General features: G+C 50.5%; 1 protein-coding gene across 1 annotated transcript in view; it reads right to left on the bottom strand.

Moving 5' to 3' along the window:
- LOC306747920 (cyclic AMP receptor-like protein A) overlaps positions 1 to 16,681 on the bottom strand; it is a gene marked incomplete at its 3' end in the record, with an annotated part of 45,656 nt that overhangs the window by 18,046 nt on the left and 10,929 nt on the right. The window contains exons 8-10 of the mRNA XM_079231024.1: positions 13,526 to 13,604; positions 10,463 to 10,510; positions 4,012 to 4,094 (exon numbers count right to left, since the gene is read on the bottom strand). Of these exons, the coding sequence (XP_079087150.1) occupies positions 4,012 to 4,094; positions 10,463 to 10,510; positions 13,526 to 13,604 (210 nt within the window). The remainder of the gene's footprint in view (positions 1 to 4,011; positions 4,095 to 10,462; positions 10,511 to 13,525; positions 13,605 to 16,681) is intronic.

Below are 16,681 nucleotides of genomic sequence, written 5' to 3'. Positions count from 1 at the left end.
GATTCGAGGCAAAAATCATTTTGACATTTAAAATCTGTTTAAAACACAATTTTTCGTTTTGTAAATGTAGCGACAGTAGTCACGGACAAATATATTGCGATAGTGAGCTATATCGATATTTTTGCACAGCCCTACAAAATACGCTATGAAAGACATTAGGATATACAGTACGAACCACACACACACACACACACACACACACACACACACACACACACACACACACACACAGAGGCACTAACACACATCTATGCACGCTGAATGCGAGATATTCCGAGAGCCGAGGAACGGAAGGAAGGGAGTGTAGAAAGGCAAGAGAAAGCCGGGGAGAGAGAGAGAGAGAGAGAGAGAGAGAGAGAGAGAGCATCCTGGGATGCAGAATGCCGAATACAGTGAGATAAGAGTTAATGTATCCCCCCCCCCCCTTCAGCCCTCCCGTTTGGCTCTCTCTTTCTTCCTCCCTCCATCCGAGCATCCCTCCCCTCCTCCGCCTCCCCCTCCCCCGCCTCCTCCCCGTTTGCTTTGAGGGATGAATAATAACTGCTGCTCTGAGATTTCCTCCCTCGTTTTTCAAAGCGCCGAGCGGAGATGGGGAAGGTCTGCCTGGCCCGGGTTGCGCGTGCGGGCGCGCGCGCACACACACACACACACACACACACACACACACACACACACACAAAAGCACACTGAAGCACACACAGACGCGCGCACACACTGTCTTGTTCTCGCTGCTCGCCTGGAGCGGGGAAATCAGATCTCCTCCAGAGAAAGGCGGCAGCGAGAGCGGGTAGAGGGGGGGGGGTGTAGCGGGGCTTAGGCGCTGTAGGGAGCCCTTACAAAAATCCCCTGCAAGCACGTATAGGCCTATACACACCACAAAACCCACACGCGGCATCAAGGGGGAGGGAGGGGGGGACAGGAATAACTGGGAGGATGTGAGCCGCCTCCCCGGAGCGACAGGGTGAACCCAAGGTTACAGACGCACCGGCCGGTTCCAGCCCCGCCACAGGGGCCAATCCGGCCCCGCTGAATGAAGCACTCCCTCTGGCACGTAACCCTGATTGCTCAAAGACAACTAGCTCTCCCGCCCGTGTGCCGGGCTTTAGTGCTTCAGGAGAGGGGGAGCAAGAAAGAAAGAAAGAAAGCAGACACTAAATGAGGATGCTGGCTTCTCCCCGCCTGGTGTCAAATGATGGGTGGGGTGTCCTCGCTCGTAAAAGACAAGCAGGGCCGTCCAGGAGGAGCACTCGCAACGTCAAGCCCGCGACGTGCCCCCAGCGATCGGCGGCTCGGTTCCGGGGAGAGGGCTTATTTATGCAAACAGGCGTACGGGCGCGCACAGTAGGAATTCTCGACAAGCCTTGTAAACAAACACACACCCACACCATAAAGCACACAGGGGAGGCGATGTGAGAAGCAGACTGTGAAAACTGTAGTCGTGCCCGGGCAGCGCTTCCACACACGTACACACACAGAACGAGCTGAGAGGGAGAGAGAGAGGGATGGAAAGAGAGAGGGAGAGAGAGAGGGATGGAAAGAGAGAGAGAGAGAGAGAGGAGGACTGAAGTGGCAGCGAAAAGAAGGACAAAGAGGAGAAGGAGGAGGGAGAAGTGTGAAGGTGTGAGTGTCTGGTGCTACTTTTGTGTGGCCAAATGAGGGCAAGTGAATGAGCGAGAAAGAGAGAGAGAGACACAGAGAGAGAGAGAGAGATGCACGCACGGTAAAGTTATGTATAATGACTCGTCCGCGCTTGTGTGTGTGTGTGTGTGTGTGTGTTTGCGAGCGCAAGCGAAGAAAAAGTAAGGAGCGCTTTCCCATTTCAATTCGCAACAGCTGGTGTCGAATTAACACATTTACCAGTGTGCATTTGGAACAGATTAAAATTGCGTGTGGCGTGTGACTGTCACTGTGCGCGCGCACGTGTTTCTGTGTGTGTGCGGTGGCAGATGAGGGCCAAAAAAACAAGAGTGTGTTTGCGTGTGGGAGCGTCTGCGTATTAACGCAATGGATCAGGGCATGGGAGAAATGGCAGAGAGAGAGAGAGAGAGAGAGAGAGAGAGAGAGAGAGAGACTAGCGGGGAGGGATGTAGAGTGAGCGAGCAGGGGGTGGGTGCGGGGGGAGAGCGGGCTCTAACCGCCGGCTTTAGCTGCTGCCCTGGGCCGTCTCTCTAAGCCCTGTTTAGGAGGCTTTGGAGCTCAGATAGAAATAATCCCCCACTCAGACACACACACACACACACACACACACACACACACACACACACGCACATGCTAGGCATGCACACGCAAAAATACAACGCGCACACACACACACACACAGACACACACACACACACACTGGAATGTTCACAAACAGACACGCGAATGCACACACCTCAAGTTGAAGCGGACAAACAAGTGCGTGCACACGCGGCAACAAGCAGCGACAGCACATTCGCCTCGACACGAAACCAACCACCCACACACACACACACACACACACACACACACACACGCACACGCACGCACACACGTAGAGGAACACAAACACATACACGCGCAGACACACACACACACGTAGAGGAACACATACACGCACAGACACACACACACGTAGAGGAGGACACACACACACACACACGTAGAGGAGGACACACACACGCGCACACACACCGAGGCTGTCTGCCGCGCGCCGCTTCCGCACGGCAGAGCACAGCGACATCAGCACGGCACCGTGACAAACACTTTACACACTCCAGCACTCAGCGGAGGGGAGGAGGAGGGGGAGATGGAGAAAGAGGGGAGGAGGCGGAGGAGGATATGAGCCAGAAGGAGGGAGGTGAGTGAGTAGGGGAAGAGGTGGGGGGGGGGGGCTAACAAATTAATAGGAGCCGGAGATATACACAGCCAGCGCTGCTGAGCGGTGGGGGGGAGGAGGTGGAGGACGACGACGCGAGAGCAATTCATTCCCGTTTTCTCCTCGTTCGCTCTCTGGAGAAAGGCAGAGCGGAGCGGAGCTGAGTGAGCGAGCGAGAGCGTGTTTGCTCAAGAGAAGGGGAGGGAGAGAGAGAGAGAGAGAGAGAGAGAGAGAGAGAGAGGGGGCTTTGTGTGGCAGAGGAGAGGAAAAGTGGAGGGGGAGGCGATACAAAAACACAGGAGGAGAAAGACGGAGCGAGGACGTGTGGAAATAAAAAGGGGGGGCTTTAACGAAGACGCTTTGAGCGTTAAAAAAAAGGGGAAAGAGCGGAAGGGAAAGTGACATTAAAGGAGGGGAGGAGGAGGGAGGGAGGGAGGAAGGGAGGTTTTGGGGTTTGCACAGGATGCAGTTTGTCATCTTCATCAGCCGACAGTTGGGGCGCACAGGGAGGGGACCCGAGATGGATGGGAGAGGTGAAGGGGGGGAGGATCGGGTGAGAGGGCGAGGCGGGGGAGAGGGAGGGGGAGTGGGCGGTGTTTAAGCGGAGCCTTTGAGAGACGTTGACCCTGTAATTGACCTGTGTCTCCGCCTACATCGCCGTGGCGACAAGCAGAGCCGCTGCGGCTAATCACTTAGTAACCCTGACCTGTCAATCACACCGGGTTCCACGTGCAGGAAAGGGGGAGGGAGGGAGGGAGGGAGGGAGGGAGCGGTAGCAAATGAAAGAAAGACGGAGAGCGAGGGGGGGAGAGTAATAACAGCACCGGGGTTATCATTTACTGGACCACCCGCCTCCTCCCACCGAGCCTCAGCCGACGAAGCCCTGGTTTTAAAAGGAGCCAATAAAATGCTCTGTGCCTCCAACACACACACACACACACACACACACACACACACACACACACACACACACACACACACACTCCTGTGTTCGTGCCGCTGTACAGAGAAAGCGAAGCTCCGAGAGTTCAGATAAGAGGGAGCAGGGGAGGGAGGGTGACGGGGTTGAGAGGAGATAAGATAGCAGTGTGAAGCCGACACGCAAGTGAAACAAGGGAGCGCAGAGTTCATGTGCCGTATACAGGTGTGTGTGTGTGTGTGCATGCGAGCGTTACCTGTTGATGAGGGGAAAGATGGACACCAGCAGGTAAACAGAAGGATACCACTTCAATGGCTTGATCTCCTCCGCCAAAGAGAGCTGGAGGGCAGAGAAAAAAAAAGAGACTACTGACCCATGTAGAGAAACTGAATGCTCACATTAACAGTGTTGTGTCTCACACACACACGCACACATGCACGCACACGCACACACACACACACACACACACACACACAGTCCGTGTCTTAACTGGAAGATCAGCGCACTGAGGCAAACAACAAAGGCCAATTAAACCCTAATAAAATATTAACCTGCTGATAATGCGCAATATCCACACACATTTATGAGAAGAAATGGGGGGGGGATCTGTGGTGGGTGCAGGAGGATGATGAGGGAGGAGGAGGGGGGGGGGGGGGGGGGGGGGGGTGTCCAATTAAACTGGAAGCCAATACTTGTAGCCGTAATGCGAACGGGGATGAATTCAATATACTCGTTGGGCGAGCGAGACAGGCCGGGCGGGAAGACGGAGAGATGCGGCAGCGGCTAAAAATCGAGGACGGAGGGGGAGAGCTTTTACAAGCCGTTATCTAATTCCCCGCAGAGGACTCTTGCGCCCGGAAGAAGGCTGAGAAGCGCGGCCCCTGGATCGATTTTCTGCGCTGTGCTTGTGTGTGTCTCTCTCTCTCTCTCTCTCTCTCTCACACACTCACACACACACACACACACACACACACACACACACACACTCGGAGCCAGGAGGCATGGGCCCGCGAGCTCTGGTCTCTACCCCCACATGCTGGAAAATTAATTACTCACCAGAAAAGACCCCGAGGCGTGCAAGCTCTAACGCCGGCATTTTATACAATTCAAATGAAAATCCCGAAAGCCGCCGCCACCCCCCCTGGTGGTATTTCATCTTATGTGCGTGCGTGTGTTTGTGTGTGTGCGCGTGTGTGTTTGCGCATGGCGTGCGAGTCGAATACATATTGAACGCAAGAGCCAAGTTTCCACCGTGCAGCGCTCACGCCGGCTGCAGACCGGCTGAGCGGAGGCCGGGCGCGATTCCCACATCGCATTCTGTAAAGCAAACACTAAGCCGAGCCCTGCGACGTCTATCATGATGGGAAGCTCTGACATCACCGGCCATGTCAAGCTCTGCCTATTGTCATCTCAAGTGTGTGTGTGTGTGTGTGTGTGTGTGTGTGTGTGTGTGTGTGTGTACTGGGATGAATGTCACTGGGAGGGAGGAAAAGGGCAAGCAGGAGCCTAAAGATCCAGGAGGCTAAGTGGAAAAGAAGATTTACGGCACGCATGAGACGTTGTGGGGGTTATTTCATTTTTGGTGTGTGTGTGTGTGTGTGTGTGTGTGTGTGTGTGGGTGGGGGGTCCAGAAATTGGGTTTAAAAAAGAATATGCATGGAGCCAGTAATCTCAGACTAAATGTAGGTGAGGTGTAGAGCCAGGCATTTGAGGAATTTCAATGCGCAAGAGACAGGATGTGGAACAGGAGGAGAGGAGGGAGGAGGAGGAGGGGGAGGAAGAGCGCGGCTAAAGAGCCTGGTGTTTTTAATCACAGTCCTCCCGTGTCAGAGAACCTCGGAGCTGCTCGGGAAGCGGAGGGGATTGAAAGCGTAATTGTGTGCGGCGGGCGCAGCGGACCCGACATTAATGACGCACGCTAGATTACAGGCGCGTTATCGGGAGCGACCTCGTCCCCTTCAGCGACCGCACTCAGAGGAGGGGAGGGGAAATAACAGCTTCAGGTTTCCCCAGCGCACTCAAACATTGAATTCAAGGACCTTAAAAATAAATTAAAAAAAGGTATTATTCATTTTGTAAAAAAAAATAAAAAATCAAGGACTAGAACTTATTTATGATTTCATAAAATGTCATAATTAAATGTTTCCATAAGACATTCAATTATCTGCTGCAGGATTAAAACATATCCACCACAGGGTATTTCTTACACATGATGATCCAGCGTGTGTATTAGTAAATTATGTATATATATAATATATATATAGATGGATGGATAGATATAAATAAATATAATTGTTTTCAACTTTCAATCTCACATTCTAAACCAACGTGGACGAGAAGTCCTTTCCGAAGAGTTAAAATGGAAATTACATCTACAATTTCACAACAGCTAAGCAAACTCAAGAAGACCCGCGGTTGAAACCGAAAGCTCCAGACGAGCTATAAAGCTATAAAACGGCACTTTTACTGAGATTGTTGTAACAAAAAACTAAAAAAAACGGCATGTTGTAATTATGTTCTTTAATTCCTTCTTTAAATTCGTCGACTGCCTAATTTGTGTTTTTTTTTCTTTCTTTTTTTTTAAAAATCCAGAAGCAAAGATTTCCAGGGTCGGATGAGGCCCAAAGCGCTTCCTGTTCAGACACCGGCGAGTAAAGCCGAGGCGCTCGAGGCGTCACACTATCTGGCAGCTGGGGAGCCGATCCCGAACGGAGGTGTAGAGTTCTGTCGAAGACACGTGTGGCGCTTGAGAGCCCTTGAGAGACAAACCCGACTGTCCTTGCAGCTTGCTCGTAGTCAGGATGTTTTTCAGGGTGTTGATGACATGAGGGGGGGGGAAAACAAAGATTTGGCACACAAATAAGGACGGGCACATGCAGAGGTAGGCCTCACGCGCTCGTGTTCACGGACACACGAGGAGGCGCGTCGCATTGTGACTCGACGCTTGTGTGGATCAGTAAACAAACACCCTGGGAAGATAACGAACAAGCAGCTCGCTGTTTGCTCAGCCAGCTTTGTTGCTACCCGACGGGACTGAGCTGCTGTGTGTGCAAATGTGTTTAAAGGTGTGTGTGTGTGTGCGTGTGTGTGTAAGGCCTGCTTTAAACACCCTCTTCTAAACATCCCCGGCCTCCTCCGCCAACCTGCGCTGCTGCAAGACATTGTGTGCGGTGTGTGTGCGTGTGTGTGTGCGGTGTGTGTGCGGTGTGTGTGCGGTGTGTGCGTGTGTGTGTGCGTGTGTGTGTGCGTGTGTGTGTGCGTGTGTGTGTCCATGCGTGACCACAAACAAATTGCTCGGGACACACAGAGATGTGTCGAAACCATGTGACTGACGACCCTGATAACTGCCAACACTAGTTATGTACGTCATCGCTCCAGCCCGAGACACACACACACACACACACACACACACACTCATACACAGCGAGAGAGGGGGATGGTGCCAGGCTGAGTCAGAGAGAGAGAGAGAGAGAGAGAAAGAGAGAGAAAAAGATCAAGAATGGCGACGCAGGAAACTACATGCGTGAATGCAAAACAAAAGAAGTGTGTGTGTGTGTGTGTGTGTGTGAGAGAGAGAGACGGTAACAGAGAACATGTGAGGCGCAGAAGGAGGGAGATGTGGCGAAGTGAATGGAAATAACCAGAGCCGGCGGTCTTCAGACACCCAGCAGGAATCGCTTTCTCTAGTTTACACCTGCTGCCACACACACACACACACACACACACACACACACACACACACACACACACACACACACACACACACACACGAGGCAGAGAGCTCGCTGGCTTGGCAAGCACAATCGGGGAGGCTGTTGTTGTTGTTTTAAAGCATCGCAGCGCGTGCATAAACTCTCATAAATATTCATGTCCATGAACCTGGCTTGCTGCTTTATTCATGCTGGGTATGAATACAAGAGAGAGAGAGAGAGAGAGAGAGAGAGAGAGAGAGAGACACGGGGGAAGGGAGGGAGGGAAGGACCGAAAACGAAAGAGAATGGGGAAAAGAGAGGGAGGGTGAGAGAGAGAGAAAAGTAAAAAGGCAGGGAAAAAAGCAGATGAAAACGAGGAGAGCGATAGGGAAAGAGAAAAACGAGGTAACGGAGAGTGTGATAAAAAACACTGCTGACTTATTTACACTCTGTGCTACACGTAGCAATTAGCCCATATGAACAGTGTGTGTGTGTGTGTGTGTGTGTCCCTGGTGAGGGTTACGCCAGTTCAGTGTGCAGTAATTACATCTGCCACTTAGGGGCAGCATCTGCATAACCTTAACCCTAACCTGCCCCCCCACCCCACACACACCTCACCCTGCTGGGTGGAGCTGTAACAACAGAGCAGGTACCGCTGCTTTAGACTTTTCCCCGAATCGCACTGTGACACTGATCACCTTTGTGCCGGATGCTCGGTGGGTTTTCAGGAGTTACGCTTGGAATGATCCGGCGCCTCCACAGTTATGCACGGCGTGTGGGCAGCAGGCGTCTTGCCGGAGGAAACTTGAATAAGATGCAGCGTCTGCAGAAAGCAGGCCAGATAAAATGACACCCTTCCCGATACCGGCGCTTTACAAGAAATCAATGATTTACTATCAGTGGGCTGTCCGGCAATTTAGTGCTGCACCTCCATGGAGTTATGGGAGTCACACAAAACACATTTCAAAAAGAAGAATGTTTTAAATGAAAAAGAGCAGAGGTGGAGATTAGTGCTGGGCGGTAATTTCCTGTATGATCTCAAATTTCAGGCCAGTGTATATTCTCATAACTGTAGGTGTGAGTGCATTGAGAGGGACCTCTATGCGTAACCTTCTCATGCGGAAGTGTCTACAAACTTGCATTCTCTCTACTGACCAGCAGGGGGCGACTCCTCCGGTTGTAAAAAGAAGGTTTCAATCTCTAGTTTCTTGTCGTAGTCTTTAGTTGTATTCTTCAATACAGCATGATGTTCATTTATTAAATGATGGTCCATGTAGAGTCAAATAGGCCATAAAGAGGAGTTTCATTTAGGGTGGGGCTACTGTGATTGACAGGTTGCTGCCTCTACCAGAGCCGTATACTTATTGTAAATCGCTTTGGATAAAAGCGTCAGCTAAATGAAATGTAATGTATACGGCATTTCTACGTCACTCCTCAGTTTTCCAAGTATGATAACTTCTGTTTGTTGGTTGCGTAAGAAACCAAGATGGCGACGTCCGTAATCCAAGATGGCGACGGTGAAATCGACTAACTCGAGGCAGTCCACAAACCAACGGGTGACGTCACGACGACTATGTGCACTTCCTATATGCAGTGTATGGGTTTTACACAACGATGAACTACCCAGAATATTTTCTCTGTAATATGGTCCCGTCGTGAAGCTGGAAAATGACGTAATCACTTTACAGAGCTTGTATGAAAGTAGTCCCCGAATATGAGATGAGCCAACGGTTAATTGCTATTCCTTCTCGGCATAGTGGAGGTTGGTTTATGCCGTTTTGCCGGTTACCCTCGCCTTCTTGCTTCTTCACAGCATATTTTGTTTGTACAAAAAAATACGGAGAGATACGGACAATTTATCAAACGTAGGTCTTGCACACACACACACACACACACACACGGTAGTTCCTCCCCTGAGCGAGAGCAAAGGGAAGAGGAGGAAAACCCGGCTGCAGCCCAGCTGTCTGGGCCCGGTTAAGTTACTGCTGATGAAAAGCCAACACACCGGGTTCATTTTTTTCCCCAGACTTCGTAAAGTTTCCTCCAGAGCCACAGAAGACTAACAGCTGTTTTGACCGGCTGCGTACTCACCACGCCTAAAATGACCGATACGCTGCCAGTACACTCTGTCAGAACTGCTTCTCGGATGGTCAGACAGCGTTGGAAATCTCCCCCCGCCTCACGTCGGATTAATGGATTAATAAACTGGCAATCCAGCGTCCATACCCTCTCGACCTCGAGACTGGGCCGCTTTCATGTGAACAACTGATTGCAACACGTGAATGCTTTCCCGGAGAGCCTGGAAGCCTCTCGTGTCTAGTAAACTCGTTCTGTTTCGAGTAACCCAACACTCGTGTGGAACACCCATGGACTCTGTACAGGACGTGGACGTCACCCGCTGGTTGGTGGACGGCCGTTGTGAAGCCTTGAGTTCATCGATTTCGCCGTCGCCATCTTGTGTTTTTTCACAACCTTTGAACAGAAGTGACCATATTTGGGAGGCGGAGTGAAGTAGAGATGCTGTAAACGTTTCTGGTAGCGGCAGCGACCTGTCAATCACCTTGTAGCCCCGCCCTATTTCTATTTCCCTACTGCCCATGTCCTGTTTTCGCAATCTGACTTCTCTAGATATTAATATTTCTCACAGGTAGCTTTCCCCGTCCCCTTTCCCTTTCAGTAAGGTCAGGAGCAGAACGGTGAGGCGCCGCAGCTCCCAAATTTAACACACACGCATACGTGCGCACACCCACATTTAAATAGACATGGACGAGCGCACACGCACACACACACACACTCACTGTGAGACGCGGAGGTGTCACAAGGTCAAATTGCTCCCTGCTGTTTGACACCTACCCAGCGGGAACACAAAAGCTAATCCTGCACACACTCTAATCCTCACGCACCATGTGTGTGTACGTGTGTGTGTGTGTGTGTGTGTGTGTGTGTGTGTGTGTGTGTGTGTGTGTGTGGGCGTGTGTGCGTGTGGAGAAATGTGATGGTCGGACAGGCCATTACCTTTCGTCTCTCTCTCTCTGGGTTGAAGGTTCCCAACCATGACTGCATCTGTGCAGAAAAGACACAGAATGGAAAGAAAAGGTCAGGGTAGTTACTTTGGGGGAGAAAAAAAAAGAAGAAACGTAGAGGTCTGATCATTTAAATCAGTTGTTTTTCCTAGAGAGGCCTGACGCTTGGAGGTGACACTCTGGAATAAATATCACTTTGGCTATCACAGCAACTCAAAACCCCTCCACCTTCTCCGCCATCCCTCGCCTAATTCACAGCACAGTGAAAGCTTTGAGGCGGAGGGGAGCGCTTAAGACAGCTCCCGGCATCTCGCAAAAACAGGGAAGTGATCAGCTTCGGCGCACACAATGTGACACGAGGAAGAAGAAGAAGAAAAAGGCAAAGGGTGTAGAGAAAGGGGAGACATTCTTTTTTTTATTGAAGAAGAAGTATTAAAGAAAAAGGAAAAAGTGGAGCAAACATGGCAGATCTGAGATCTCCAGAGAGAACGTGGGAATACTTTCCGCTCTTCCTCCGTCTCCTCTCTCGGGGGAATGCAGGGAAAATGTCAACAGACGCGCGCAGGGAAACGCGCACACACTCACACTCACACACACACACACACACACACACACACACACACACACACACACACACGCGCACACGACTGGGATCTGTAATGGTGGGATAGGGGCGTAGGAAACCAGAAGGTTTACGTTACCCAAGACATCACAGACAAATCTCTGGAGGCCCAGTGTGAGCGTTCACACGCGCGGCACAGAGAGCTGCGTGAACGATGTGCACTAACAGCTCCTCTGTTCTGCCATTTATTAACTGGATGTTGCCATGGTTTCTCCACGCTGACGTGATTGTCATTATAAATCTGTGTGTGTGACCGTGGTTGCGTTTGTGCGGCGGAAGAGCAAAAAAAGAAAATGAAGAAATTTGCCATTTGGTCATTCGACTGAACTGAAGATCACGAGTCTTCGGCCGGGTCTCTGGCGCCTCGCCGCCGAGAGTCGAGCAACTCGGTCTGGGTTGCCGGCTAAGTGTCGAGGCGTGAGGCTTAAGAGGGGAAGGAGTGGGCATGTACGAATCGCTTTCCGTAAAACCAACACGCCACCGTGCTCCCGGACCTCTCTGTCTGGCCCGATAATGACTCATTAGCTTTCAAATCCCTCTAGTTAGTGTGAGCTCCCACAGTCACCCGGAGTGTGTCCGTGTTTCTCTAAATAATCCCGTTGTAACTTGGTCTTGGTAAACTAATGAGCTCCGGAGTCGTTGTCCCCCCCCACCCTCGACGCCTGTCTCTGGAAAGCGGAGGAACTTCTCTGTCCAGCTAAACATCCCACCTCTCTTCGCTCAGCCTCCTCGTGCTTATCCCCTTTCCCCCGATGCGTCGCCACCTACCCTGCTTTCAAAGCTTTTGAAATGCTTTCAAGTGAGACAGCCTGCAGCTGAAAAGAGATAAGGCTTGAGCTCTTCATAAATATGATAGAGAAAGCAAAACGGCAGAGTGAGGGGGGGCGGGGGGGGGGGGGGAGAGAAAGGAAAAGATGGGAGAGAGAGACAGATGGAGGTGGAAAGGAAAAGAGAGGAAGCGGGAAAAGAAGAAAAGGTACAAAGAGAGACAGGAGGCTGAGGGAGAGACGGCAGAATACTGTGAGCTGAATGAGTTATGAGATGCCGGTTGCAAACCAGCTACGTTCAAATCCATTCTCTTCATCGTATTCATGATGGAGAGAAGAGTGGTCTCCTTCCCTTCCTTTCAGCCGCCTGCAGTCTGTCTCTCCGAAAGTCGTCTGTCTGCAGCACCGGCTATCTTTAAATCTGTCTCACCGACCCGCCGCTCTCCCTGACTGTTCACCGTGAGTCCGATGTGGCTTCAACCAGACGGATGAAGAACATCGGAATCGTGGCAAACGTTTTGTCGTCCGCCACCACCTTTTTTCCTCCCCGCCGGCAGCACAGCGTCAGACCGGGGGAATGTGAGCTATGTGAACTGTGTGGAATGCTGCTGCACCCTCACAATGGAAAAATAAATAAATAAATCACACACAAAGCTAGGAGCCAACATGGAGAGGAGATCGACCAAGTGGGAAACCAATTAAGCGACCGATTACCTACACAAACGCTTCTGAGACGCTGGAAGGAGGGACTGGTGGACGTTTCTCAAAGCAAATACGCATACGCCGCCGTCTACACACAAACAGCTACGTGACCGGAATAATTAATAACTCCATGGACGACTTCAAGTTCATCACAGCTTGCAGAATTGTGGAAAAAATTGTGAAATTGTGAGGCCATGTCTTCAAATAGCCCAAAACGACAGACCAGAAACCCAATTTGATGAATTTACTCACACAAAAAAGAGAGATCCTCACAGTTGGGAAGCTGGATCAAGTGAATGGACATTTTTGATTGATAAATCCCATTATGTGTTGCAAATGTCGCTCCTCTCAGTAGCATGGAAACAGAAACAGAAGATTCCACACCCCAAAAATGTGTGATTTAAATAATAGTAGCTTTAAAGAATAAGTTTGATTATTATTATTATAATTGAAACTTGGATCTTAATGTTCTAGTTGGTGTCCAGGGCATTCGACTGTACTCACCGGGTTAATTGCTGAGATCTGTGAGTTCGTTAAAAACGGAACAATCCTATTTCCCTAGGATTTAAATGAACCCCCAGGTTAGTGAAACAAAACCGACAACTTCCACCAGGACCTGCTTGTGTGCTTCAGTTTACCTCCGAGTCCAGTCTGTTTATTCAAGCTTCATCCTTAAAATGATCATTGATTATCGGAGCAGCGTTCATGCATAACACTGTAATAAAATAAATGATTGAAAACAAAAACATCCTGATTTCATTCGACCCCTGGACTCACTCCCAACTCCGAAATGATACATCATCACCAACGAGGTTTTTCTCGACTCGCTTATCTTTTTGTGAGACTTCTCGGGGATGTCAGCTTTCACCAACGTCACTTTTGGAAAAGGTCACGATGCACTTGGATTCAGCTAAACTGCCGCCGTCTCGGGCGGCGGGCGCTTTCAAGCGTGTCGAGCACTCACCCTCGCGTTGGCCACGCAGATTATCCTGGCGTTGCAGCAGATCATCAAGAAGATGAGGCCGAACAGAGGCACGTACCATCTGCAACAAACACAAGCACAAACACCAGCAGGTCGTAAGAAAACTACAAAGCAGCGGCTTGTTGGGTCCACTGGAGGTTTAGAGAGCATTAAGAAAATGTCAGATGAAGGATTTAATGAATTTTGAATCCTAATGGGATTCATACTCGGACGTAATACCACACTAGGTGTCCAGTGTTGAGACAGTAGGGCTGTCTAAAGCGATTAGAGAGAAACTCATCTAATAAGATTCCCTCTGCAATCTGAGAAGGCCATCGTTGTTAAGATGTGATTCGGTGGCTTTGTTTCCTCATGATTCAGCCTCTAAACATGAAACATTCCTCATCCAAGTCCAATATAGTGGCTGGTCTAGTAATGAAATCCTCTTCCATGCCAGTAGGTAGCGCAATAATGACCTAGCATATATGCTGTATTATGCTACAATGTGACATTTTGTATGTTTTTTGGTTGTTGGTGTGCCGCAGCTCAAAAAAGGTTGAAAAACAGTGGAGTAGAGGACGCAGGGTTTTGCACATGAACCAGCGACAGAGCAGGAGCCGGCCTGACTCAGCGCCTCTGGGCCGCGCTGCACATGTAGTGTCCGTGAGCAGAGAGGAAGGCAGATGAAGAACGAACGCTAACGCAAAGTCACTGCCACCGGAAATGCATGGCATTCCTATGGGAGGAATGTTTTTGACAATCAAGGGAGGCGCGGGGGAGAGAACAACATGTCAGGTATTTCTGAGCGGGTAAGAGAGAGAGAGAGAGAGAGAGAGGGAGAGAGAGAGAGAGAGAGAGAGAGAGAGAGAGAGAAGCAGGACATGGGGGGGGTGATGGATTTGCTGGAATGGCAGCCTCGTGTTATGCAACCTCTCGGGAGGTGATGTAAGCTCGGAGGAGTTTCAGCCTCTCCCTCTAATCATGAAACAGCCCTTTGTCTGGCTTTGATAGACAGGCTCCTGGCCACCGCGGCCCTCCGCTCAGCCTCAGTCTGAGTCCCCCTCCCCCTCCAGCACCTGGCACAAATGCGTCGCCCTTCGCGATGTATTTGTGCCAGGTGCTCGGGCCGTGCAGAGGAGAAACATCGAGAGTAGCCACCAGAGGCCCGATCACGATCCATGGGAAAAACAGCTGACATTCAAAACAGAGACTGAATGCGTCTCTGACCCATCGGGCTTCAAAGGAAAAAGGACTGGGAGTGACGCTGTGTCTGGAAAGTCCTTGACATGTGTGCTAAAAACTGCAAGTTTGAGCAGCATTAAAAAAAAAAGGGCACATTTTAGGTCCGTGGCCTAATTTCACGTCGTCCACGCTCGTCTTCAAAGCCTGCGGGTCTGGAAAACAACCTCACTGAGCATTATCAAATTCTACTTTTTATTTTTCCTGAGATGGTAGCCGTTTGTTTCACGAAGGGAGGATGGGGAGTCTGCTTTGCACATCCATGTTCCTTCACGCCTTGCAGGGAGCATCAATATGCAAAGAACAGCCTCTTTGAACGTGTGCGCTTGTGCATGTGCGCGTCCACGTAGGTTCAATAATGGCATAGGACAATGATGAAAGCGTTTTCGGGGGGGTGGTGGTGGTGGTGGGGAGGAGAGAGACCGGCGCGAGCGTCACCTCGGTGTGATTTAATAACCCGCGCTCCGGCATAAACAGCGTCCAATTACGGCGGCGCGTGTCCCGTTAATGATGGAGAGACGAGGTGGGGAGGGGGAGGGTTGGCGGAGAGGGAAAAGGAGGGGGTGGCCTTTTTAACGATAGCGTGTGTGTGGGGGGGGGAGAATGACGGGCGGCAGCTACAAAGTGCTCTAATTAGCATGATAATGATCTGCCATTAGAGTCCGCTGTGCTCTACAGCTGAGCACTACCCGAGAGAGAGAGAGAGAGAGAAAGAGAGGGAGAGAGAGTGAAATAGAGGCAGGGTGGGCATGGGGATGATAAAAGCGAAGACAAGAATAGAGGTGAGGACGGGGAAAGGTGGCTGGATGACGGCAGATTGTGGGTCAGGAGGACCGGGAAGGGCGGAAAGAAGAAGGAGGCATCGGGTGATTAAAAGACAGGGGAAGGGATGAGGTCATTCTCCTGTGACAGGAATAGCAGAAAGAAGCTGCAGCCGATGGATCCACCAGGTGAAGGATGGACAGAAAGAGTGTTAAACGCAGAGGGGCTCGTGAGCGGACAACAGCGAGCTTTGAGTGGAAGCCTGGAAGCGGCGGAGAGAAAAGACCGTCGCGGACGCGGCGAGATTCGATCTCTCGGCCCCGGCACGGCCCTCCCTCCAGCACCACTCTGAAGTGAAGAATGAGGCCGGGATGAAAGAAGCCTTAATTGAAGTGCTCGGTAGGAGATGGGAGAGCACTGCAGGGACCCGTCTGTGTGGGTTAGCGCTCAACTTTGACAAAGCAAGATCCTATTGCTGAGTGACGGATCAAGATCTACCTGTTCAACCACTCAGACAGGGACAGGACAACCCGGAGACACAAAGCCCAGGAGGAGCAGGGTGTGTGTGTGTGTGTGGGGGGGTGTGGGTGTGTGTGTGTGGGGGTGTGTGTGTGTCTCACCAGATGCACTGATGTCAAAGTTAAAAAGGGAACGAAACTAAGGCTCCGTCGTTTCCGTTTAAAATCGGGGTTTTAAAACGAAAAACATCTGCATCCCAACTAACAGCCTTCAAACTAACATCTCATGACTATTCTCTACTTTCTCGACAATCTTCCTCGATACATTAAAACAGACAAACAGATCGTTAGTGACGAGGCTGCAGGTCTTGCTCTGTCTCTCTCTCTCTACACACAAATATACTTTTAAATGAACACTTACAAACCAAGGTTTATAGATTATGGGTCAATAGATTTGGTCAACACTCGTTTCCTCGGTGTCCTTGTTGTCTGTCCCTCCATCGTAACTCTGCTTTTGTTTGTTTACAGTTTCTTTGTGAACTTCACAATAGTTGTGCAGAACAAAATAAGCATTAATTAGAAAAGGACATTTGTGTCCATCGGCCTCCTCAAAGTGTCCAACTGGGACTTCAGGCGTCCGCTCCGTCGGGCTGATGACGCCGCTGGGCTTTGCGGACTTTCTCCGCATGTTGTTAGTAGT

This window comes from Taurulus bubalis, assembly GCF_910589615.1.
Source record: "Taurulus bubalis genome assembly, chromosome: 15".
In the NCBI taxonomy this organism is placed as follows: Eukaryota; Metazoa; Chordata; class Actinopteri; order Perciformes; family Cottidae; genus Taurulus; species Taurulus bubalis.
This window is presented reverse-complemented; position numbering and strand designations above follow the sequence as displayed.